The following is a 24,703-nucleotide window of genomic DNA, read 5'->3' on the forward strand; positions in this document are numbered from 1 at the left end:
ATATATAGATATATAGATATATATTAATATCAAAATACACGAAGGATATTGATTAAATATATAATTATAAATATATATATATATAATAAAAATTATGTAAATATGTTAAAAAATAAAAAAATAATAAAAATAAATAATTTATATATATATATATATATATATATATATATATATATATATATATATATATATGTATGTAATTTCGTTCTAACTGTATTTTGATAATATATAAATATATTGATATCAAAATACACGTAGAACGAAATATGTATATATGTATATATCACTATATGCTATACCTATATATAAATAAAAATAATTTAAAAAAATTATATACATATATATATATATATATATATATATATATATATATAAAAATATTTTACATATATATTTATATAATTTAACATAATCAGGTCCTTTTATTAATTACAATTTGCGGGACCTGCCTGACAACCCAGGCCGAAAGTATAGGGAATTTAATTTGCTAGCACTATATTTAACCCTATAACTTTCCATGACACCATAAAAAAATGGGGGGTACTGTTTTACTCGGGAGACTTCGCTGAATACAAATAATAATACAGTAAAATGTATTACAACGATGATATCGCCAGTAAAAGTGACGTTTTATGAATTGTTCACACACAAACGGCACTTACACTGACGATATTTTTGCTGTAATACTTTTTACTGTTTTGAAACACAAATATTTGTGTTCAGCAAAGTCTCCTGAGTATAACAGTACCGCTGATGTACAGGTTTTATGGTGTTTTCAAAAGTTAGAGAGTCAAATATAAGGCTTGCGTTTCAGTTTTTTCACAATGAAATTCGCCAGATTGGTTATGTTACCTTTGAGACCGTATGGTAGCCCAGGAATAAGAATTACCCCCATGATGGCATACCATTTGCAAAAGTAGACAACCCAAGCTATTGCAAATGGGGTATGTCCAGTCTTTTTTAGTAGCCACTTAGTCACAAACACTGGCCAAAATTGGCGTTCAAATTAGTTCTTTGTACTTTTTTTTTTTTACACACAAACAAATATCAACGTTAACTTTGGCTAGTGTTTGTGACCAAGGGCTACTAAAAAAAGACTGGACATACCCCATTTGCAATACCTTGGGTTGTCTACTATTGCAAATGGTATGCCATCATGGGGGTAATTCTCATTTCTGGGCTACCATATGGTCTCAAAGGCAACGTAACCAATCTGGCGAATTTCAATGTGAAAAAACTGAAAAGTGTAACATGCTATATTTGACCCTGTAACTTTCCAAAACACCGTAAAACCTATATATAGGGGGTACTGTTTTACACGTGAGACATCGCTGAATACAAATATGTGTATTTTATTGAAGTATAAGCAAACAGTATTATGACAGTCACAGTTAGAATTTCACGTAGAACTAAACATTTTTTTTAAAAATCTTATTTTTTCCTATTTTTCTATATTTTATTCATATTAAATTGTGTTTTATACCTAAATATTTGATGTTAAATGAAAGCCCTGTTTCCCCTGAATAAAATGATATATAATAAGTGTGGGTGCATTTAATATGAAAGAGGTGAATTACGGTTGGACAGACATTTAGCGCAAATGCCAGGTTTTGTTTATGTTTTGTTCCGTTCACAACTTGTACATTTGGCTGCGGTCTTAAGGGGTTAACAGTTTGTCTGCTGGGTTTATCTAGGCAGTCTATTGCTGGGTTTAGCTAGGCAGTTTATTCTGTGTTATTTCCTATACCACTTCATGCTATGTAGCTGCTGTATCTCTTGTTAACATCTGTTGCTGTATTTAGGCTATTTATCTGATAGATTCTGGATACTGCTCATTGATTTATTGTTATTCTGGGTTACTTTATGCAGTTTTTCTCACTCTGCTGTATGGGGAATGGGTGTCCCTGCTATGATGCTTTGGCTCTGCCTCTAATCTGTTTCCCCTCCCCAGGTTCCCCCCCTGGGCTCTGTCGCCCATACCCTTTCTCCCTTATTCCCCACCTGCTCCTCGCGGCCCCTGGCCGCTTGCCGAGCAGCTTTTTCAACCGTGGCAGAGCCGTGCGATCGATACGCAGTAGGCCGCGCTAGTTTTTTGCGGCCGCAGCGGCTGTTTTGTTGGAGCCGCGGCGGCCATTTTGTTGGAGCCGCATGGGCTTTGTGCGTTGCGAACAGCCCGGTCTCACCCACCGAGCTGCCCTGCTGCCTGCTGGCTTTGTGGCCAGCCTCCCCTCTATCAGGGGAGATAGCCCAGTTTTTCAGCTATCCCCCTATTTACTGTGCCTGTCTCACATGCTGCATATATAACAGATCCTGGATAGCAGGATCTGTCCCAGGCACTCTCACAGCTCACAACTGCAGCTTACTATGATGTCTCTATCTTAGCAGTAGACTTGTCACGTTTTTATTTTACTAATTAAATGTGAATCTCAGATTTAAAGGGGCATGTTACTGCTCAAATAAAAATCATTGTTTAAAAAATCATTGTTTAACAAGACTATGCCACATGTGATATTTGCTAATCAAGTCTTTCTCTTAAGGTTCAGTCTTTTCTCATAAAAATTAAATGGCCTGTTTTTCAGCACCTAGCTTCCCTGCCTAGGATTTGCTGCCCTTCCTGCAAGGGACTTCAATTTTTCCAGTATACATACACTTCGAAAGTGTATCCTAATATAATACCTGAGTGGTCTGTAGATGTGAGTCAGCTCTAGCTATATGGACCCTTCTACCCCTCAGGGGGGCTAACTGGCCCCACATACAGCCCTGTTATTACGGAGGGTGACTCCCGGTCTCTTAATGTCCTGTATGGGTTCCAAAGGGGTAGCCTGCCAGGACTGGTGTCTGGAGAGATGTTTGGGTCCCTATGGCTGTCCTTATTATGGCTGTCCCCATTGTCTGGCTGAGTTGCCCTCTCAGGGTAGGATCGTATGGGGCCATTCACGTCCTATGTCAGCTAGTGGACGACTCATGTGCGTTTTCTCAAGATTCTGTTGGTAAGGATTGGTAAGGATCTCTTGGTCTGCACTCTACCAAGAGGAGTATACCTTACGGGAGCCCTATCTCTCGCTATTCCTCAATTCTAGTGGTATCGTGTGTTCTGCATTTCCTTGAGGAATGACCTGATGACAAGGACTTGCCTTGTACCAGTTTTTCCGCTTACGGTTTTCCCCAGTACATCTTGTATTTCATGGTATCGACGTAGTGTCTTCTTCCTTCTTGCCATTCAGTACATCGGCTTCTGCTCCACACATATTTCATTTCTATTCGTCCTCTGTGTTGTACCTCTATTCTCCGGATAGGCCACAGTTCTGACAGGTTGTACACGACCATGTAGATCCAGGATCAGGTTCTTTCGTCCGTCTACTCATGGACAGCTGTTGATTTCTGCGTACGGCCGTTTTGGACTGTTTCTGCATCTTCGCTCGCCCGTTGGATTTGGTGGATCCTCTCATTGGCTGACCTTGAGTTCCTCTGGGACACTTTTTGGTTCGGAGTGCTGTCACCTCAACAACTTTGGAAGCTGTTGGGTCCCTTCTGCATTTTCTCTACACCGCTGCTTGGTTTAGGGAATGTTTTTTTCCATTCTCCTTTTATTTCAGTCCTCTCTCTCATATTGCTTCTGGTTGTACTATTTTGGTGTTAAAATTGCAAATATGAAGCCTCCTGTCCTGCCATAAAATTAGGGATTATTCTAGCCTCGGTGAGGGAATAATCTAAATTGTATTAAAGACAGGAGGCGAATATTCTCCCCCCCCCCCCCTTTTTATTTTTTTTTACGTTCCCTCCCTGGATTTGGGTCTTATTCTATTATAATTAATTAGGGATATTGTTATGTTTTGGGAATGCATGGTTTTACATAATAAAGGTTATTTCTATTATTCAGTGATGATTGTCCATGTGCATTTTATTCATCATGTTTGTGTTGTAATTATGTTTTGTCAATGCCTTTTAGTTTAGGTACATACTAGGTCTTCATAAGATCTGTAGACTTTGTTTATTCATCAGGTATTATGATGTGCAAGTGATATTGTATGGATATAACATCTTGCCTTGACAGTTTACTTTCACGATGTTTTCCTTTTTCTTGCAGTGTAATCTGTTTTCTCTCTGGGCTTGACGATTGTTTCTCTGGATGTGTCTGCTACAAGGTGGATTCGTTGGTTTCCTTGCTCTCCTCATCAAAGAAAGAGGAAGTGGAAGAGCCTGCTTATGGGGTTTTAAACTACTGTTGCTTTGTTCTGATTGGTTGTTTTGAAAAGTTCTGTTAACTGTTTCTTTGCTGCTGGAGGTTTCAGTAAAGAAGGTAAAGCAAATATTCGCCTCCTGTCTTTAATAAAATGTAGATTATTCCCTCACCGAGGCTAGAATAATCCCTAATTATGTATGGTGCTCTGGTGAATTAGACAACCCTCCATTTTCTGTCACATCTGTCGAAGGTCATTGGAAATATGAGAAGGTGAACCATTTTTAAGATGGCCCACCCCTAATGTGTAGGCATGTATACATGCGTACTTTATTACTTACAGTCTTACAGAAACACTAAAGCGTTGGAAATACAAATCTATTTTCCGAACGTTTTAGGGTGTCTTGTTAGATATGTTCCCCCTCTCCCCCTAGTGTGTGCAAAAAAACTAAAACTAAAATAAAATAAAGGTTTTTACTTACCTATACCCAGGGCCAAGACTCCTTCAGCGCTGCTTACATCACTGCCTTCCACAACATCATAGTTGAGGCATGGGTTCCTCCACGATGGTCCAATCCAATTCTCCTCATTGAGGAGCACTCGAGACCTAACCACATGTGCGGCTCTCCCATTGAGAAGCATTAAATATGGATTCCTATGGGGCTTCGGCATCATGTGACCAAGTTTTGCTCTGTAAGTGATGCAAAAGCGCCTCTAGTGGTTAAAAAAAAAAACTGCAATGTTTAACATTACAGGGTTAAAAATTAAGAACCACTGCACCCACATCACTTCATTGTGATGCTGTTGCATGGGTGACTTTATTGGTCCGTTAACAATAGATATTTAATAGACTCAAGATGCCAGCACATTTTGGTCTAAGTTAATTTCCAAACAGAAAAAAAAGTGTTATTAAAAATGAATTAGCAAAATTCCAGACAAAAAAAAAGACGAAGAAATTAAAAATCCACATTTATTTGGAAAAATTCCGGGTAAAGCATTAGAAGTACTGCCAGTGGAGCATAATGGGGAAACAATGCTTACTGCAATTATAAGGATGTTAAAATCTGTTATTTTAAGGAATTATTTTTAATAGAAAATTTTGCTGTGTGAGTCAAATGACTGTAGGGTGATAGATGACACGGAAAATGAACCCCTTTGAGGCAATATTCAATTTGGCAGAACTCCAATGTGGAGTGAATGAGTCCTAGTGAAAACAAACACCATTAACAGCTAAATAGTAATGTAAAACGAACCTATGGAATTCTAATAATTCAATAAGGAGAATAAAAGAGGATAAACACCCAAAGAGCTCCACCAAGGTGAACGTGGTTATCTTCAGTTGTGGAACTAAATAAAGCAAGCTATTCCTGGATATATTCCTAGGAGGGAACAAAGTATAAAACCGAGTAGTATGGACCCAGTATTCAACCAGAAATTAAAAATAACATGCTAAATAAATGGGCATCATGCAAAATGTTTGCACAATAATAATAGTCATTCATTATTTACTCGAATACGATTATTTGTTTATGTTTAGCTTCATAAAAACTTGAAAAAAAAAATGTTTGGGGAAAAAAAAATACACAGGTTTGTGGTTTTTTAAATTTGTCATAACCTACAAGCTCCAAGCACTGCATGAAATACAGGATTACCTGGTTCATTTTAAGTTTCTTTTTATTTGCCATTTGCATTTACAATTGAATGAATATGCTGGTGAAGATTAAAAGGACGCTATAGTGACTAAAAAAACTTTAGCTTAATAAAGTATAGATCATGCCCCTGCAGTCTCACTGCTCAATTCTCTGTGATTCAGGAGTTAAATCACTTTTGCTTCTGTTAATGCAGCCCTAGTCACACCTCCCCTGGCTGTGAATGACACAGTCTGCATATTCAATCAGATGTGAACTTACTTTAGAAGTTTTTTATCTTCTGCTCTGCAAACTGAACTTTAATCACACACAGGAGGCTCCTGACAAGTCTGGAAAGCTATTAAAAGAACATGAGATAAGAAATTCTAAATAAAACAAAGTAAGTTTAAATATCAGATCTCACTTTACAAGAAGTGTTTAGGAATGGTGTGACTAGGGCTGCATAATCATGACTATAGCTTAGTAATAAATGTGTTTGCTACACATTTACTACTTAGAATGTGTATTTAAGACCATCGTATCTTTAGCGTACTAGTCACTGCTGATACAGGGATACCATGGTTCTCTTACAGATGTCCAGGGCCATTGCGTCAATAATGCGGCACAAGCGGCCGCCTTAGGGTGCACCGGCTCTGGGGGCGCAAGATTCCAGTGACCGGCAGGAGGAAAGCTCTCCCTTCTACTAGGCCACCTTCTGGACCCCCTGGCGTGTGGCTGTGTTAGAATCAGAGGCAGTAAAGGAGCTCTGATCTCCCTGCTCTGCTCCCACACACGCAGTTTGCTGATGCCGCGGCAGCCGGAATAGGACGTCATTCCGGCTCACAGCATCAGTAGATAGCCTGCAAGGCACGAGGGAGCAGAGCAGTGAGATCACAGCTCCCTTGCCGCCTCGGATTCCAACACAGCCGCACGCCTAACAGCAGCCCTACTGGACCCCCAATGACAGGTAGGAAGGCTGGGTGAAAAATGTAAAAGTATTATAATATTAATAATTAGTGTGTGTGAGTGTGTGTATCTGTAAGTGAGTATGAGTGCGTCTGTGAGTGTATGAGTGTGTCTGTAAATGTGTTTGTGTGTGTGTCTATCATTGTGTGTTTGTGAGTGTCTGTCAAATCAGTGCCGTGCATGCGCATTCAGCCGGTGACGGAAGAAGAGGGAGGAGGAGAGCTTCCTGCCCGGCGCTGGAGAAAGAGGTAAGTTTAACCCCTTCCACTCCATCCAGCCCGGCCGGAGGGGGACCCGGAGGGTGGGGGCACCCTCAGGGCACTATAGTGCCAGGAAAAAGAGTATGTTTCCCTGGCACTACAGTGGTCCTTTAAGAGGAACACAGGTGATGACGTTCTTTTATTTGGGGGGAATGGGGAGAGGCGGGACCTGAAAATGCTTCTTTGCCTATGTACCCAAGAATCCTTGCAACGGCCCAGCAGATGTCCTAGTGTTTACATAATGTAAGAAGGGAGATTGAGGTCCGTTTTTGGTCAACAACCCTTAAAAGGTTAGGGATGATAACTAAAACGGAGTAATCACAGTAACGTAACAGTGAAAGATTACAGACAATTTTTTAAACCAAGGCCATTTGGGATCTTGCTAAAAATTTCCAGAAAATAGCCAACAATTGTGCGAAAAGATCTTCCAAACTGAGTAACTGTTTCTTTGTAATAAATTGGAATAGGGATCACTTAAAAGAAACGTTTCAATACAACTTAATATAATACTCAACTAATTCTCCTACTATCAGGCACCTCATAACGTACACACAACAAGCGTTACAAACCTACTAACCCTTGCTACCTCAGAATGTCTGTCGCCAAACTAATACAGTTTAAAGAAAGCATGTATAAAACCAATAATCAGTACAGGCTATTTGCTCCTTTGAAAAACTAGAGTCTGGGGGGAAAAAAAATAAACAAATCTATCTATAGCAGCATTCTAAACTTAGACTGCAAGAATAACTTCTAACAGTGTATCTCTGGCATGATAATTTCACCGTCTATTTACCAAACCACAACATGAACTGCTGGCCGATTAAAAACAAGAGGGTTCAGATTATGTCAGCAATCTAACATGGCGTCTCTGTGCCTTTGGGCATTTTACATCGGAGCCTCTCTATAAATGCTATGCACACTGTAAATGGCATGATTTTATTGTGGCAATTATGCACTGGGATGTGCCCCAATCATCATATTTTGTAATTTCAATGAACCGGCTGTCTAATTAAATTCAAATAAGTAGAATCGTCCAATTACATCAAAGGACATTTGTAAAATAACAGAATGCCCACGCAAAAAAAAAAAAAAAAGTAATTCTACGATAACTATGGTTTTCGACTCCTCTTTAAGATATAAAATATAGGTGTACCATGTACCACCGCTATGAAACAAATAAACCCATAGCACACCAAGAAGATTTGTATTCACATAATGTATAGGTAAACGCATACAAATAGTAAAGTGCAAACATGCAGAATATTCACCTTACAAATAACCACATCATCCCGTCAAATAAAGTGCTCAATGAGTTTCTCAAGGGGAATCTCAAACTAACTGTTCCCATTTATAAAGCCCCACTAAAATGTCTAAAGTGAAACATTAAATTAAAAACAGGTGTGGGCGATGAAGGATGACCCCTGAAGCCGATGTGGACCGAATCCCTGCACTTCCGCGTGTGACTTCCGTAATCAGCATATGACGTCATCACGTATGCTATGTCACTTACAGGTTTGACACATGCAATAAGTTTTATTTTTCATTGTGTTTATTTTTATTTTTTTTCATGCATTACCTACACTATAGATATACCGTACATTAAAATGTAAATATGGGAAAAGACTGGCCTGAGTGTCCCTTTAACAATATATTTTAGACTAGCAAATTTGTGGCATAACTGAAATACCCACAAAAATGGATCTAAATAAAATACATAATATTGAATATTAGTTCTTTTAAAGGATCACTGCCCCTTTAAATGGAATGTTGAGCGCAGACGGAAACATTTTAAAAAAATACACGACTAGACGTGCAGAGGCTACATTTTGTTATCGAGCTTAATCACTTGACAACACTTAAAAGGTTGCCCCCTTCCCTTTCAAAATAGGATTTCTCTAATGATTTACAGGTCTTCTCTACACCTAGGAGCAAGCTTGGGAATATACTGTAACAATATTTTCATTTCACTAAAATAACATCATTTATGAGCAGTGGAGACAGACAGCCCCGTTCTCAGTTTTATTCATTCACTGTGTATGTTTGGTCTGTCTCGTGACACACACACACACACACAAAAAAAAATTACCGTTTTGCAAAAGCCCTAGGGGTTCCTGGATAGACGAAAATCAAACAGGTTTAGATGCTTTCCTATGTAATAATGTAATAAAATGACAATCCACATGAAAATGCGCCCTGGACACGGTATACTGAAGAAAATTACAACTGTTCTTAAGGAAATGGAATATTATTATGGGTCTATAAAATCTCTCCGGTTTATCCGAATTGCTTAGTTTCTTTGCCACTGTTAAATCAACTCCTCTTTCAAAGCAGAATGTTTTAATCCTTTAAATAAAACCTTAAGTAGAATAACATTTTGCTTTATACGGCTGTCAGTTTGCATAACGTTTTATGGTACAGATAGCTTTTGAAATGGTATACAGTTCTGCCATGGTGTGGCTGTCTCTGTGCTTTTCTTTCTATTTGGGGTATTTTTTAAGTATTTTTAAAGTGTTTGCAGATAGTGCTAGAAGAGAGTGCATCCTTGAGGACCGCCACCTTTGATTACATGTTTATGTGAACAGACTTCAAATGTATCACGGTTATGTTAATTACATAATGTAATATGCAATCTTGACAATTTGAAAAAATCTAAATGACTATATAAAGTTTGAATTCGCTAAACTGTGAAATGCAAAGTAAACGAGCCATGAACTTTAGTTTAATGAAGTGGTGTTGGTGTTTAGATAATGTCCCTGAAGTTTCAATGCTTAATTATCTGCCATTTAGGAGTTAAATCACTTTGTTTATGCAGTCCTAACCACACCTCCTAGCATGTGACTTAACAGCCTTCCTAAACACTTCCTGTAAAGTGGGAGCTAATGTTTAAACTTAGTAGGAGCAGAGTGTGCAAACTACTAGTGAAGCAATTGAGAATGTGTGCAATCTCAGCCCTTTGTTTTTATTTAGCAGAAACATACACTGTGTGCCAGCGCACACAACCTACTGCCCTGCTGTATGCAGTATTCATATCCTCCTAATGGGAAATCAATCAATGTGATTCAGATCCTATTATATCCTTTCACTAGGACAGTCATTGTTTCCTCTGAGGGAGCATATGACCAGTACATATTCATTAAAGCCATTTTCAGACTATACCCAACAGCTTATGGCAAATACACTTTGCCTGATGGACAATCTGATATCTGCCAGGTCAGGTTTTAACACAAAATTAATAGAATTTCGAGCAATGCAAAAAAAAAAAAAAAAAAAATCAAAGGTCTTTGTAACTGGGGAGAGACAGAGATATAAGGGAGTTGCAGTGGGGAGGAGGTGGAGGCACTACATTTTGAGGGAATAGCTGGAAAGGGAACCTGAAGATACTGAGAGGGGGGGGGGGAGGGAATAGGAAGGTTAGAAATAAAGATATGGAGTTTACATTTTCACAACTGTAACCTTAATACCATATATCAGTCGCTGTATTGGTGCCTCGATCTGCAAACACTGCATGTTGTAGCAATTCTGCTTGGGATACGAATTACTAACGACATCATTGCATTATGGTTTACAGCAGCTTTCCACCATGTTATTAAAATACATTTTGATGCACACAGTAAATGTCACATGGACACTTTCTTTTTTACAGCAATATGATCTGCTCAAGGGAGGCATACCCAAACACATCTGAGAGTTCGAACATGGCAATTGTGGCCAGACTAGATTGATTTTAAGTAATAAACAGATAAGATTATATAACATTACATTCTCTGATTCCTCCTGGGAGCATTTTAACGTTAATCTTCCCCTGTATCACTTAATGATACGTTTGGATCCCTTGCTATTTGAAGCAGGATGACTTAATTGAAAGATTGTTTCCACATCCTGTAGAAATCATCACCACATAGAAAATTAAAAGAATCCTTTTTAAAGAGAGATTTTAAATCAAATACCACAAACCAAGATACAGATCAGATGGTGAAGCCTCAAACCAATACTGGGATTTTGCCTAAGATTTTCTGGAATTCTAACTTTTGTTACATTGATAAAAGAGCTGAACTACAAACCAACAAACAACTTTTTTTTTTTTTTTTTTTAAATATACATTTCCTGTAATAACATACAATAATTTGTATTAAAAATGATAAAAAAAGTCAGTGATATACCAAGTGGAAAAAGGAAAACTAACTTGTGGAACTCAATTATATAGAGAGGTACAAGAAAAGAGGCCAAAGCTATCTTGATGCCAGAGATATTCCCATAGAGAATAATAAGGTAATCATGGAGTATGTCGATGTGCTCGACACAGTTTAACGGGGGAAACACAGAGTATTCTGCTTTGTGGACAAGCTCCAACACAGATTAATGAGGCGAGGTGTATTTGGATTGTGTATACATGTACATTCCTTCTCAAGGTTGCTGCCATACAGAACACTGGCATCTTACAAAATATTTGTCATTTTAGAGAATGTTTCTACAGGAAATAAACAGAAGAGTGACAGAAATTCAGTGCCCCAGTGGTTTTAAAGGGACACTATACTGCGCCCCACTCCTGCCCCACATAAATGAACAAATCACTACTGCTTTGGTAAATATATCCCCAATGAAAACATATATGTATTTAATTATGCTTTTTTTTTTATTGAGGTATATCTCAAAACAGCTTGCTGTGTTGCCTGCAACATTTACAAACCCCGCCCAGACTTCATGTGGCTGTCCAATCACAGACGCCCCAGTGCTGCTCAATGATAAGTCTTTGCAATGCAGGTGCTCTGAGCCATTGTCTACCTCTTGAGTTTAGCACCACTGAGCTAACCAAACCAGGAAGCAACAGAACTGGCTGAGTGACAGCCAAGGAGGTGTAACAAGGTCAATTTATAAAAGTATCAATTACTACTGATGTCTGCATCTCCCCCCGCCCCCCCCCCTTTATGTTACAAAGAGAGGACACACTTTTCGCACATAAAGCCCCACAGCAAGTTAAAGTGCTTTAGGTGTGTGGAGTATCTTGTTAAAACAAATTTATTTTAATGCTCACAATTAGAATTTCCCTTCATCCTGCTTCCCAACCATCATTATTTCTGTAGGACAGTCCCAACTTTTGGGTCCTGTCCCACCTTAGTTCCTCGCTATTCCACTTTTGGGGACACCAGGAAATTGTCCCCAACAATCATAGCATGAGCGCATTATTACATGCATTCTGCAATGAGCACTGAAACCGCTTCCCTGAAGGGACGGCCGTCAGTGGGCTGGCCTGAGTGATCGCCAGGCTGACCTGCCATTAACTTGGAAAGACACGCCCCTTTCTGGCAGGTGCGCCTCTTTGGAGGCGAAGCAAAAGATGCAATCACCTCACTGGCCCGCGCCCCCTTTACCTCCTTCCCACCTTCTTGAAAGGCAAGCTTCATACCAAGATGAACTCCCTCAGGACAATATCCATCCGTTCCTTTCAATTACACATCAACATAGTGGTCATCATCAAACCACTAATTAACAATAAGTTAAATGTTATCCTAAAATAACTTGCTGCTTCAAAGACAATGCTCTTCATGAAATAAAGGAGACCTTCCTAATGTTTTTGGTCGGTGCCTGTTCAACCTTGAAAGCTTAAAGTTTAATCCACCTTCACGGTTAACTTGTGAATCACAACTTGTGACCCACATTAACTAAAAAATAAACAGCACTCATTGATGTTAAAGGTCGGAGAGCTTCATAAAGAATTAACACATAATATAATGTATTTTCCTGTAGTGGAAAATAGGTTTATTTCTCAGAGACATTCGAATTAAAGTGGAAACTGTTTTAATCATAGATGAGTTAAGAGTTCTTTTGTAATGGTGAATTAGAAGATTCTGTGTTTAATGGAAGGAATGTAATTATATATTAATCCGTGGCTAAAACATTACAACCTATTGTAAAAGGGGCCAAATACCGTATTGGCCAATCAGGACCTCCTCATTGAGATGCATTGAATCAATGCATCTCTATAAGGGAAATTCAGCGTCTCCATTCAGAGCGAAGGGATGCTGACTGTACTGCCCTGGGCCAGGAAGCACCTCTAGGGAGTGGCCACTTGGAGGTGTCCATAGGGGCAATGTAGGGGCATCATGTATTGATGATGTCTCTGAAAAGGCAGTGTTTACATGAAAATGCTGAAGGGAACCATTATAATCACATTAAGCTGTAGTTGTTCTGGTGACTATAGCAAGGTTCTGTTTTCAGTTTACCCACAATCCATCAGTAAAATCAATCCCACCACAGGGCAAACAGCACAGACAGAGGAGAACAAAGTGGGTTGCTTTACCAGTCACATCTGAATGTTCACAATACTTCTGAACAGTTATTGATCGATTACTGGAGCCATTGGTCAATTGGTAATTGAAAATCTAAAATGACTTGAAAACTTTAACAATTAACCAATACCATGAGCAAAACTAACACTACAAACACCTCCCGGGTTAATGCCGTCTGTAAACAACGTTAACTATCCATTATCTATGATCGACGCAACATACACACTGCAATGTCCTTATGTAGCACAATATGCCAATGACACACCTGTCACCTATTGACATCATCAATGCAGTTGGAGGTCTTTAACCCCTTAAGACCGCAGCCAAATGTACAAGTTGTGATCCAAAAAAACGTAAACAAAACCTGGCATTTGCGCTATATGTCTGTCCAACCATAATTCACCTCTTTCATATTAAATGCACCCCCCATTATTATATATCATTTTATTCAGGGGAAACGGGGCTTTCGTTTAACATCAAATATTTAGGTATGGAACATAATTTAATATGAAAAAAATATTTAAAAAATGGGAGAAAATAAGAATTTTTAAATTTTTTTTAGTTCTACGTGACATTCTAACTGTGATGTCATAATACTGTTTGCTTTTACTGCAATACAATACACATATTTGTATTCAGCGATGTCTCGCGTGTAAAACAGTACCCCCTATGTACAGGTTTTATGGTGTTTTGGGAAGTTACAGGGTCAAATATAGCGTGTTACATATTTCAGTTTTTTTTACATTGAAATTCGCCAGATTGGTTACGTTGCCTTTGAGACCATATGGTAGCCCAGAAATAAGAATTACCCCCATGATGGCATACCATTTGCAAAAGTAGACAACCTAAGGTATTGCAAATTGAGTATGTCCAGTCTTTTTTAGTAGCCACTTGGTCACAAACACTGGCCAAAGTTAGTGTTAATATTTGAAAACGCAAATTTTGGCCAGTGTTTGTGACTAAGTGGCTACTAAAAAAACTGAACATACCCTATTTGCAATACCCTGGGTTGTCTACTATTGCAAATGGTATGCCATCATGGGGATAATTTTCATTCCTGGGCTACCATACGGTCTCAAAGGCAACCTGGCGAATTTTAATGTGAAAAAACTGAAACGCAAACCTTATATTTGACTCTGTAACTTTTGAAAACACCATAAAACCTGTACATGAGGGGTACTGTTATACTCAGGAGACTTCGCTGAACACAAATATTAGTGTTTCAAAACAGTAAAACGTATCACAACAATATCGTCGGTGTAAGTGCCATTTGTGTGTGAAAAATGCAAAAAATGTCACTGTCACTGACGATATCGTCGTTGTAATATATTTTACTGTTTTGAAACACTAATATTTGTGTTCAGCGAAGTCTTCCGAGTAAAACAGTACCCCCCATGTACAGGTTTCATGGTGTCTTGGAAAGTTACAGAGTTAAATATAGTGCTAGACAATGTAATTCCCTGAACTTTTGGCCTGGGTTGGCAGGCAGGTCCTGCAAATTGTAATTAATAAAATGACCTAATTATGTAAAATTATTACATAAATATATGCGTAGAATTATTATATATATATGTGTGTATATATATATGTGTGTATATATATGTATATAATTTTTTTTAATTATTTTTATTTATATATAGGTATATACATAGTGATATATACGTATATACTTATGTATATAGATATATATATTATTTCGTTCTACATGTATTTTGATATCAATATATATATATTAATTTTAAAATACAGTTAGAACGAAATTACGCATGTTTATATATTTTTTATCTATTTTTTTTTCATAATTTTTTTATTATTTTTTTATTTATTTTTTTAACGTATTTATATATTTATTTATTTTTTATTATATATAAATATATATATAATGAAAATTATATATATTTAATCAATATCATTGTACGTGTATTTTGATATTAATATATATAATTATGTATATATTAATATTAAAATACACGTAGACAGTGTATGCATATTTATGTGTATGTGTGTATATGTGTGTATATATATACTTAGATCATATATATAATAAATATATATATGATCTAAGTATATATAATTTATTTTTACACTGTTTTAACATTTTTTATTTGTATTTCAGACAGCAGGGGGAGTACCTGTCATTACAGGCACTCCCCCTGCTGGCAATGCCTTGGACGGCTATGCCGTCCATGTGATCGCGGGGTCCTCGCAAGGACCTCGCGATCACATGGCCCTGGGCGGCTGAAGAGGACGCAGGGGGACTCCCTGGGCTCCCGGGTAAGTCCCCCATACCGCGATCGCCGGCGTGGGATCGCCGGCGACCGGGTAAGTACATAAGATCGCAGGACGTACTATGCCGTCCTGCGGCTTTTAGAGCCACCAAAATAAGGACGGCATAGTACGTCCTGCGGTCTTAAGGGGTTAATTTTCAGTGCGTAATGTAAACCAAGAGACAGTAAAGAAACAGGATTGTTGTTTTTTGTTAACGTCAAAATATAGGCCTATTGAGCAAGTAAATCAAATTCTGGAAGTAAAATGGTCCATGAATTTTTTTATTCCTATCGCTTTAAAAAGTTTTCAGATGTTAGTAACTGATGCTGGATGGTAATGTACTCCAATGTTCTAAATTCTAAAAATTAAATAAAAAAAAAAAACAAAAAAAAACATTGTTTCATTTCCAGTCACAATCATCAATACATGATCAATGTAGTCAAATAGAAGTACTAAAGCAAAACGAATAGGGTACCCCTTGGCCGGTCACTGGATTACAGAAGTCATAATGAAAGGTGGAATGCAAGCATTAGATACCTGAAGTACTCACAGCTGTAGAATATGGGTTTTGGACTCCAGTGTTTTCAGCCCAGCAGCCACATCCGTAAAGAGCGGCCTGTAAAACAGAACAAGCGTTAGCAGATAATGCCCAAGCCTTTTAAATTGTGCGTACATTGAAAACAACCAACGTCAACTTCTAGATGTCAAAGCCCCTTGAATAATTTAGATTATTTGTGCAAATCCCAAAATGCTAGCCAGGCAGCTGAACACCGATCATTCGAATATTGAATAACAAGCAGTGTGGGATTCCACAATAAAGAGGATTTCAGCACTCCTCCAAGGCTATATATTTGGATAGTGGCCCCCAGGTAAATTTACTTTTTTATCCTGGTATAAAAGGTTCACTCCGTGCATGCGCACTTCACCAAAGCCTGAAATGAAGACCTACTTGTGTAATTTTGTCCAAAATCGCTGAATTACAGTTTGGTTCATTTAGCCTGAATTTTGCTTTTTTTTTCACTACAATTCATTTTTTTAGAGAAATGCTCCCAAATAAAATTTCCATATACCGGACTTGCGACATTTCATGGACATTTATTGAAAATAACATACACCGTGGTACTTCCTTTTTACAACAAGTTGAAGCATGGATCGCTTCAGGCTTTCTCTTATTTTTTGTGGACAGGCTAAAGCACATTACTATGGGCTAGATTAGAGGAGCTTATATCTTGTAAGTCACTAGCATTTGGCTATAGAAGCCAGCGTGAAAATTGCTATTCGTTAAGCTTATCTCATCTAATACAGTCTAGTGAAAATAATCACCTCTGAACACCTCTTATTTTCTGAAAATCTGCATCTTCTGTAGAAATGGGAACGTAGATACTTTTCTCTTACCGACCTGATTCACCTATTGTTTTCAGTGGGAACCCTGTTCTTATACAGTATCAACCTTTCACCCACCGAGCAGCCTAACGTACAATGTAACTCATCAGCAAGCCAATTGCAACCAACACTAGGTTTCTACTTGTGCTTTTACACAAATGATGGCCAAGCAGGTGTGTGTGGCTTCTGTACAGACTCTCACATGAAAATTTACAAGGGAACACTTACAAGTGACCGTGGAGTTGTATTCTGAAAGCAGGCAATGTGCTTACGAGAAGTCACAAATTGGGGATGGAAATTGCTTGAGGATATAAAAATAGCATTAAAGGAGGCAAGTTCAAGGACATCCCTGCTTTATAAACTGGTGTGTTCCTTAAATTTAGCAAAGTCATGATGACAGAGGAAGTAGAAGAGGTAAATGATCTGTAAATGACCTCAAAAAGTGTGTAAGAAGAAGGGAAGAGAGCCATAATTTGCTTTAGAAATGCCAAAGATAAAAATGGGGACCCCTTTAGATCGCTCTGAAAATTTTACTTTACTCACCTTTTCTCCCACGCTGCGCCGGTCTTGCAGCGGGTGGGCCCCACCTCCTTGGCTGCGATCCTCAATTTTGATGAGGTCAGCCAATCCAATGCTTTCCCATATGAAAACATTGAAAGGCTATTGCGCATGTACAACAAAACGCAGCGCTGCTTCAATCGGCATCCCCTCAGAGAGATGCATGAATCAATGCAGAGCGTGGAGACAACACCAGTGCAGCACTGGACTAGGAAGCACCTCTAGTGGACTTCTGAGTGACTGCCACTAGAGCTGTTCCTACGCTGTTCTAAAAACACTGACTTTTCTCAGGAAAGGCTGCGTTACATTGAAAAGCCTGCAGGGACAGGCTATAGACACCAGAAGCACTACATGAAGCTGTATGTCTCTTTGTTGATAATAATTACAAGGAAAGTATTTTAACATCTAACATATCATGGTTTTGTTTTATATTTGGTTTATATTTTAAAGCCTGCAGGGACAGGTTACAGAAACCAGAACCAGTGGCGTACATACAGGGGTCGCAGCTGCGACCGGGTGCCCGCCGCCATATGTTGCGGCCCCGGCCCACGCAGTAAAACCGCCGCGACCGCACGTGAAGGGGCCCATCGGTTGTCCCATGCTGTATGGATTTCCAGGGGGCCCGGTCAGATAAGCAGCGCTTTAGCAGCACGACCGGGCCCCTTGAGATGACATAAGATGCTGGGAGGAAGTGACTGCCCCGGTCACTCCTCCCAGCTATCGGTCAGAACCAGGCGGGAGGAAGATAGGAGGGAGTAGCAACTCTGACTCCATCAGGCTGAGCCTGCACTGGACCCCAGGGAAGTCACCCTCCTGCATCTAAAAGGTAGGAAACAGGGTGACTAAAATATTTTGTATATGTGTTTGTTTGTATATATGTTTGTGTATCTGTAGGAATGTTTCTCTCTGTGTGTGTGTGTATGCATGTATGTGTGTCTGTATATATGTGTCTCTGTGTGTTTGTATGTATGTATGTGTGTGTCTGTCTGTCTGTCTGTCTGTATGTATGTATGTGTGTGTGTGTGTGTGTGTGTTTGTACAGTGGCGTACTCCGGGACTCCAGGGGGCCAGGACGCCCTGCGGACCCTTGCGACCAGGTGCCTCTGCCATGTGTTGAGGCCCGCGCAGTGTAACCATGGATCAGTTTTCGCACCAGGGCCCCCATGGATTGCGTGTTTTCGCACCGGGGCGCCATGGATCGTGTTTTCCGCACCAGGGCGCCATGGATCGTGTGTTTTGCACCTGAGCCCCATAGATCGTTGGTACGACACTGACCAGACCCACTACATTAAGCTGTAGTTTTTCTGATGATTATAGTGTCTCTTTAAGTACATGCTTTTATAAACAATTACAGTGTGAAAAATAAAGCATGACAGCAAACAGGGCTTGCAAACCACAGACAATTACCTGGCCAACTCTCCCAGGATGCTTCATGGCTAATCCTCCACTGGAGACCGCAGCAGCAACATTCCCGTCTTGGTCAACAACAATTGCACCAACAGTGTCCAAAGTTCCTGAGTCATTCTCCTGTGGGGTAATAACCAGGATTGTTTGAAAAGAATATTAACAAGTCACAGGAGGCTGGCTTAATGTGAACAGATTCTACTATAAATACTGGAAAGGAAATGTAAGAATTTAATTTCAGTTGAGAAGGTCAAAAGAAATACGTCATATTTTTTTCCTGCATTATTTATCTTGGCTTCAAATAAATAGAACACAGCTTATCAGATGAACATATGCTGTATTAGTATAACCTTAAAGAACCCTCTGTTCTCACTGGTCAGATAGAATACATTTCGTACAGCATTAGGCAAGTAAGGTCATGCTTTATAGGAACTGTAATATTTAATTCACCGTTACAAAATCTATTTGAAAAGGATGGTGCACAGTGTTGGCAACACTTTATCTGAAAGCTGATAAATTGCATGTCAAGAAAAGTCAATACTCAGCTGTCCAGATATTTCTGATCCACAGCTCCCATGATTCTTCAAAGGATTGCTGGAGCTGAGTTTTATAAAACAGAATTCAGCCTCAGCACATACAGTGTGCTTTAATGTGGTACATACAAATGACCCTAAAATTCTCTGTTACTACTAAACATAATACATATGGGACAGGGTTGTATTACAAGAGATTAACTTAAAGGAACACTACAGCATTAGAAATACAAATATGCATTTCGTACACTATAGTGCCCTAGTTCCCATTTAGGGTTACTACATATACTCAAACAAACATACACTGCTCACAAATACAACCCTGTAAGGATGGGAATTTGGTACAAAGCATTGTGCAAGTTGCACGAAAGTTAAGAATCTACCTTTTAGCCATCCTTGCACTACAGGGGGCCCCAAAAATTTCTTGCACCAGGGCCCTCTCTACATTAGTTCCGCCACTGGACTTTAGCGTTCCATTAAAGCTTGGAAGATATGGCAAAACCATCATTAAATATTATAGAAAACAGGATCTAGCCTATAATTTCCTACCTACAGACCTGATTAAGGGGCCGTCCTGCCTACAGACCTGACTAGGGGCCCATCCTACCTATAGAAACATAGAATGTGACGGCAGATAAGAACCATTTGGCCCATCTAGTCTGCCCAATTTTTTAAAATACTTTCATTAGTCCCTGGCCTGATCTTATAGTTAGGATAGCCTTATGCCTATCCCACGCATGCTTAAACTCCTTTACTGTGTTAACCTCTACCACTTCAGCTGGAAGGCTATTCCATGCATACTACCCTCTCAGTAAAGTAATACTTCCTGATATTATTTTTAAACCTTTACCCCTCTAATTTAAGACTGTCCTCTTGTTGTGGTAGTTTTTCTTCTTTTAAATATAGTCTCCTCCTTTACTGTGTTGATTCACTTTATGTATTTAAATGTTTCTATCATATCCCCCCCTGTCTCGTCTTTCCTCCAAGCTATACATGTTAAGATCCTTTAACCTTTCCTGGTAAGTTTTATCCTGCAATCGAATAACCAGTTTAGTAGCCCTTCTCTGAACTCTCTCTAAGGTATCAATATCCTTCTGGAGTTATGTCTCCAGTACTGTGTACAATACTCCAAGTGAGGTCTCACCAGTGTTCTGTACAATGGCATGAGCACTTCCCTCTTTCTACTGCTAATACCTCTGATTGGGGGCCGTCCTGCCTAAAGACCTGACTTGGGGCCTGTCCTACCCACAGGATGTTTTTACCTTCATACAAAGCAGACAATAGTTATAATAAACTGCCACTACCTTGAAGTAATCTAACCTCTGCTGCCTCTAATATTTCTACCCCCCTACCATCCTGATTATATTTGCATGCGATGCAAAATGCATACAAACCAAGTGTATACTGTTTAATATAATGTGCAATATAATTTTTATGCTATTTATTTATTTTAATACTTAGCAAAAAAAGTTAAAATAAAACGACAAGTTTGACTTTATCAGGCAATTAGACCTACTTGGAGTGAGTTTCTGTAACTTTTCCTTTCCCATATAATTCCACATATACACACCCGTTTCTAACTAACGGCACAAGGCTGCATCAGATAATTTAATTTAGAATGTGACTCCTATCGTCATGGAAGTACTCTCAGATGGAACTTTCTATCCATAGTCTGAATAGCTTACCTTCCAAAAAAATAATTTTGAAAACAACTTAAAAATGTGATATCTTAATAGACTTGTACAAATCAATCCTCTACCTTGGTGTCTTATTCATTGAGTAAGACTCCACAGGTGAATCCCAGACAATCGATTCACTCAATCGAAAAATTAATTTATTTATTTTTAAAGTACATTTGCTGGTGTGAACAAAAACTGCAATAAAAAAAATAAAAATGCTCTTTAACGTAAAATGGAAAAAAAAAAAAAAAAAAAAAAGGATTTCTTAAACCTGTTTAATGTTGATACAAACAATATAAACAATTTTGAAATTGTCCAACTTAATTCATGATTTTCACTATGGCTGGATAAGGAGTTATATAGGTAAGCAAAAAATAAAACAATGAAAATAAAAAAATACAAAATAAATTAAAAACCCACACCTAATATGAGGTAATGCAGAAATAGAAAATCAATTACCCTCCGATACCGAGGAAAGCATGAAGCTGTGGCAGACATGGTCAGCATGTTATGGGTCAGAGCTGTTGGCGCTGGTAGTATTTACCGTAGAACGAGAGAAAGGAAACCAAATGACATCTTAAAACATTTAATAAACGTGGCATACAATCATCTCGCCTAGCAACACAGCCTTTGCGGTTATAAACATAAAAGTGCATCCAGGATTTACAGGGATTTGTATTCCACTTTATTAGGAAGTTCTTTTAATAACACAAAAATATGGAAATTGTTTCTGGTAAAAAGTGTTAGTGAAAAATGCCAGATGATTTTTCTTAACTTTTTTCCCCTGCAGTGAAATTGCTCAGGGAGAGTTAGAGAACACTTGATACACAGAGGAATGCCTCCATGTTGCATATCCTACACTCGTCCCTTACCATTAGTTGTATTTATTATGAAAACCGAGATGTAGCGATGACTTGTAGCCAACTGAGCAGGGCAGAAGGGAGTTCGCTTTCTTTTGTGTTCAGTAATTTTAAAAAATCATGCTCAGTATTACCATTCTTCGTTCACATGCAGGGAGTGAGATGCACTGAGCAGTACATCTTGTTACATGTGTGCATGTGCTTTTCTTTCTATACTAGACAATGTCAAGATCTGCTATAGATAGTCAGACTGTGGACTGAATAAACCAAATTTCACCAAGTTTGTGCAAATACACCGCCAAGAGGACAGTTGCCTAACATTTACAATATGCCATAGTGGCTACAGTGCTTGCAATGTCCCTTTAAACGGACACTACAGGCACCCACACCACATCGTCTCGTTGAAGTGGTCTGGGTGCAGTGTCCCTGTCCCCTTAACCCTGCAAGTGAAAACATTGCAAAGAAAATATTACAGGGTCTTCCTGGCCTTTCAAAAAATTTTACTCCGGAAAACGACGCTGGACATCCTCACACAACATGAGGACATCCAGTGTCTTGATAACCTCCATAGGAAAGCACTGAGTCAATGTTTTCCTATGGGGAAAGCCTAATGGGTGCAGCGATCGCCCGCCATGTATGTGCTTTAGGTTCCACCATTGCAGATGTCCGAGGCAATCCTGTGCCAAGGGACCTCAGTGTGGGAATCAATGAACCCTTTCTTTGCTTTGTTGGGGGAGGGCTGAGGCCTAATCTCACTTCAGTTCTCATGAGATGCACAGAAGCCCTTCATACACTTTGTATGCAGCAAAAAAAAGTTGTTTCACTATGGTCCTACTCTGAGATGTAAATTTTGAAGATGTCTTTTTGTGATGTTTCCAATCAGTGGACAATTAAGGGACAGCGGGGATACAGAAACCCACCCACCCACAATCATAGCATTAAGGATAAGCTGAATATCCACACTGCTGAAGCTCCAAGAAGTGAGATTTTAGGCATGACATCCATGCTTTAGGGCATGTGCTTCCCAGGTGCACAGGATAAAAGTGGAGACTAAAATATATCGTCCATTAATCTAGATTAAGAAGTTACCCTCTACATTCTGCAAAACAGGATGTGATTTAACATAGTAACAAGTCATTAGGATCATTGCAGAGTAAAGGGACACTGTAGGCACAATAACCATTTCATCTCAGTGAATTGGTTCTAATGTCTCGAGTCCTCAGGCACTGTCCCTCCATTTAGTATTAAACCATGCTCGAGCAGTTTCACACTAAATAAGAGTCCCTATATATTTTTATACAAGTTATCAATATACAGTCATATGAAAAAAAAAAAAAGTATGCCCTCTTTGAATTCTATGGTTTTGTATATCAGGACATAATTAAAATCAACTGTTCTTTACTTCTCAAAATTATGTAAAAGCCCAATCTCAGACGATCCCCACTGACATATTACACCGTGTCATGATTTATTTGGTTGTATTTAGACTGTAAGCTCACAGGCAGGACCCTCTACCTGTTGTATCGGTCTGCTCTTATTGGATTGTCTTTTTCCCAATTGCACAGTACTGAGGAATATGTTTGGCACTTTATAAATACCAGTAATAAATAAATAAAAAATAAATATTTACCTAAAGAGGGTGTACTTTCTTCTTCCCAGGACTGTATATTCGGAGATATAGTTCAATTAATTTAAAACTTTTGTTTTGTTTTTTAAAAACAAGAAAGTACATTTTGTGGATCCATGCAGTAAGAGAACGTATAGAACACAAGACATAATATTCCATCTCTATGGGATATTGCTGCAAATCTCCTTTGGCCACACAGTGCCACTTTAACTAAAATGAAGGTCGTGATTCATTTTGACACATTCCTATTGGTCAGAATATAAAGTCTAAATGGTCTCGGAGTAAACAGATCTTCAATTAGCACTCTGCTACTGTAGAATGTTTAATTTACATCATACACAATGGCCACACATGTGCCTATTCATTGACTGGCTATGGTCCTGGCTTCAGTGCAAACACCACTGCTAGCGTTTGAGGTTTCTACAGGATAAGAACACCAGCCAGGGTTTAAACCATAAATCACTTGTGGCATGTTCAATCTAAAACGCTTCAAGTCAAGACAGAATGAAAGCAACCAAGAGAAACATGTCAACGGTAAAGTGAATTACAAGCAAAGGGATTTGAAATGTGCATTTCATACAAAGAAAGTGCAGCTACTGATGGCTTCTGACACTTAGGAATCCTGTCCCAAATTAACCTGGGGCCGGCAGTAGGGGCTGCTGTACATAAGTGACTTTTAAATATGGAATACTGCAGGGTTTGACAAAGCAAAGTGTCGGTATTTCTAGAAATCATGGGAAAGGTTTATAAAAAATATTTATGAGCCGAGTGTAGGATTTTCGTGCCCTCAAATATTCCCACTTTTTATTGAAGTCTTCCCTGCGTCAGAGGGGACAGAGTGAAGCGGTAGAATACATTACTGACATGGCAGACCAGTTGATATGGGCAATTGCCTAGGGGCTGAAGAATACGATGTAATATGATGTGTTACTGCATTGAGCCTGACAGTAGTAAGCCAAACAGCAATATTTAGTGCCCAGCAAACATCTCACCATTGGGGTTACTTTCTACACAGAAATACTAATATTGTTCATGTGGATGTTAGCTGTTTTTCACTGTATTCCCACGTT

General features: G+C 38.8%; 1 protein-coding gene across 5 annotated transcripts in view; it reads right to left on the reverse strand.

The window, feature by feature from the left end:
- Nucleotides 1-24,703, reverse strand: part of TASP1 (taspase 1) — a 168,385-nt gene that overhangs the window by 59,890 nt on the left and 83,792 nt on the right. For 4 of the 5 annotated variants that reach the window (XM_063444031.1, XM_063444030.1, XM_063444032.1 and 1 more), the window contains exons 10-11: nt 18,938-19,057; nt 16,127-16,205 (exon numbers count right to left, since the gene is read on the reverse strand). In XM_063444031.1, the coding sequence (XP_063300101.1) occupies nt 16,127-16,205; nt 18,938-19,057 (199 nt within the window). The remainder of the gene's footprint in view (nt 1-16,126; nt 16,206-18,937; nt 19,058-24,703) is intronic. The other variant, XR_010086636.1, reaches the window with a different exon arrangement.

This window comes from Pelobates fuscus, chromosome 2 (genome assembly GCF_036172605.1).
Source record: "Pelobates fuscus isolate aPelFus1 chromosome 2, aPelFus1.pri, whole genome shotgun sequence".
In the NCBI taxonomy this organism is placed as follows: domain Eukaryota; kingdom Metazoa; phylum Chordata; class Amphibia; order Anura; family Pelobatidae; genus Pelobates; species Pelobates fuscus.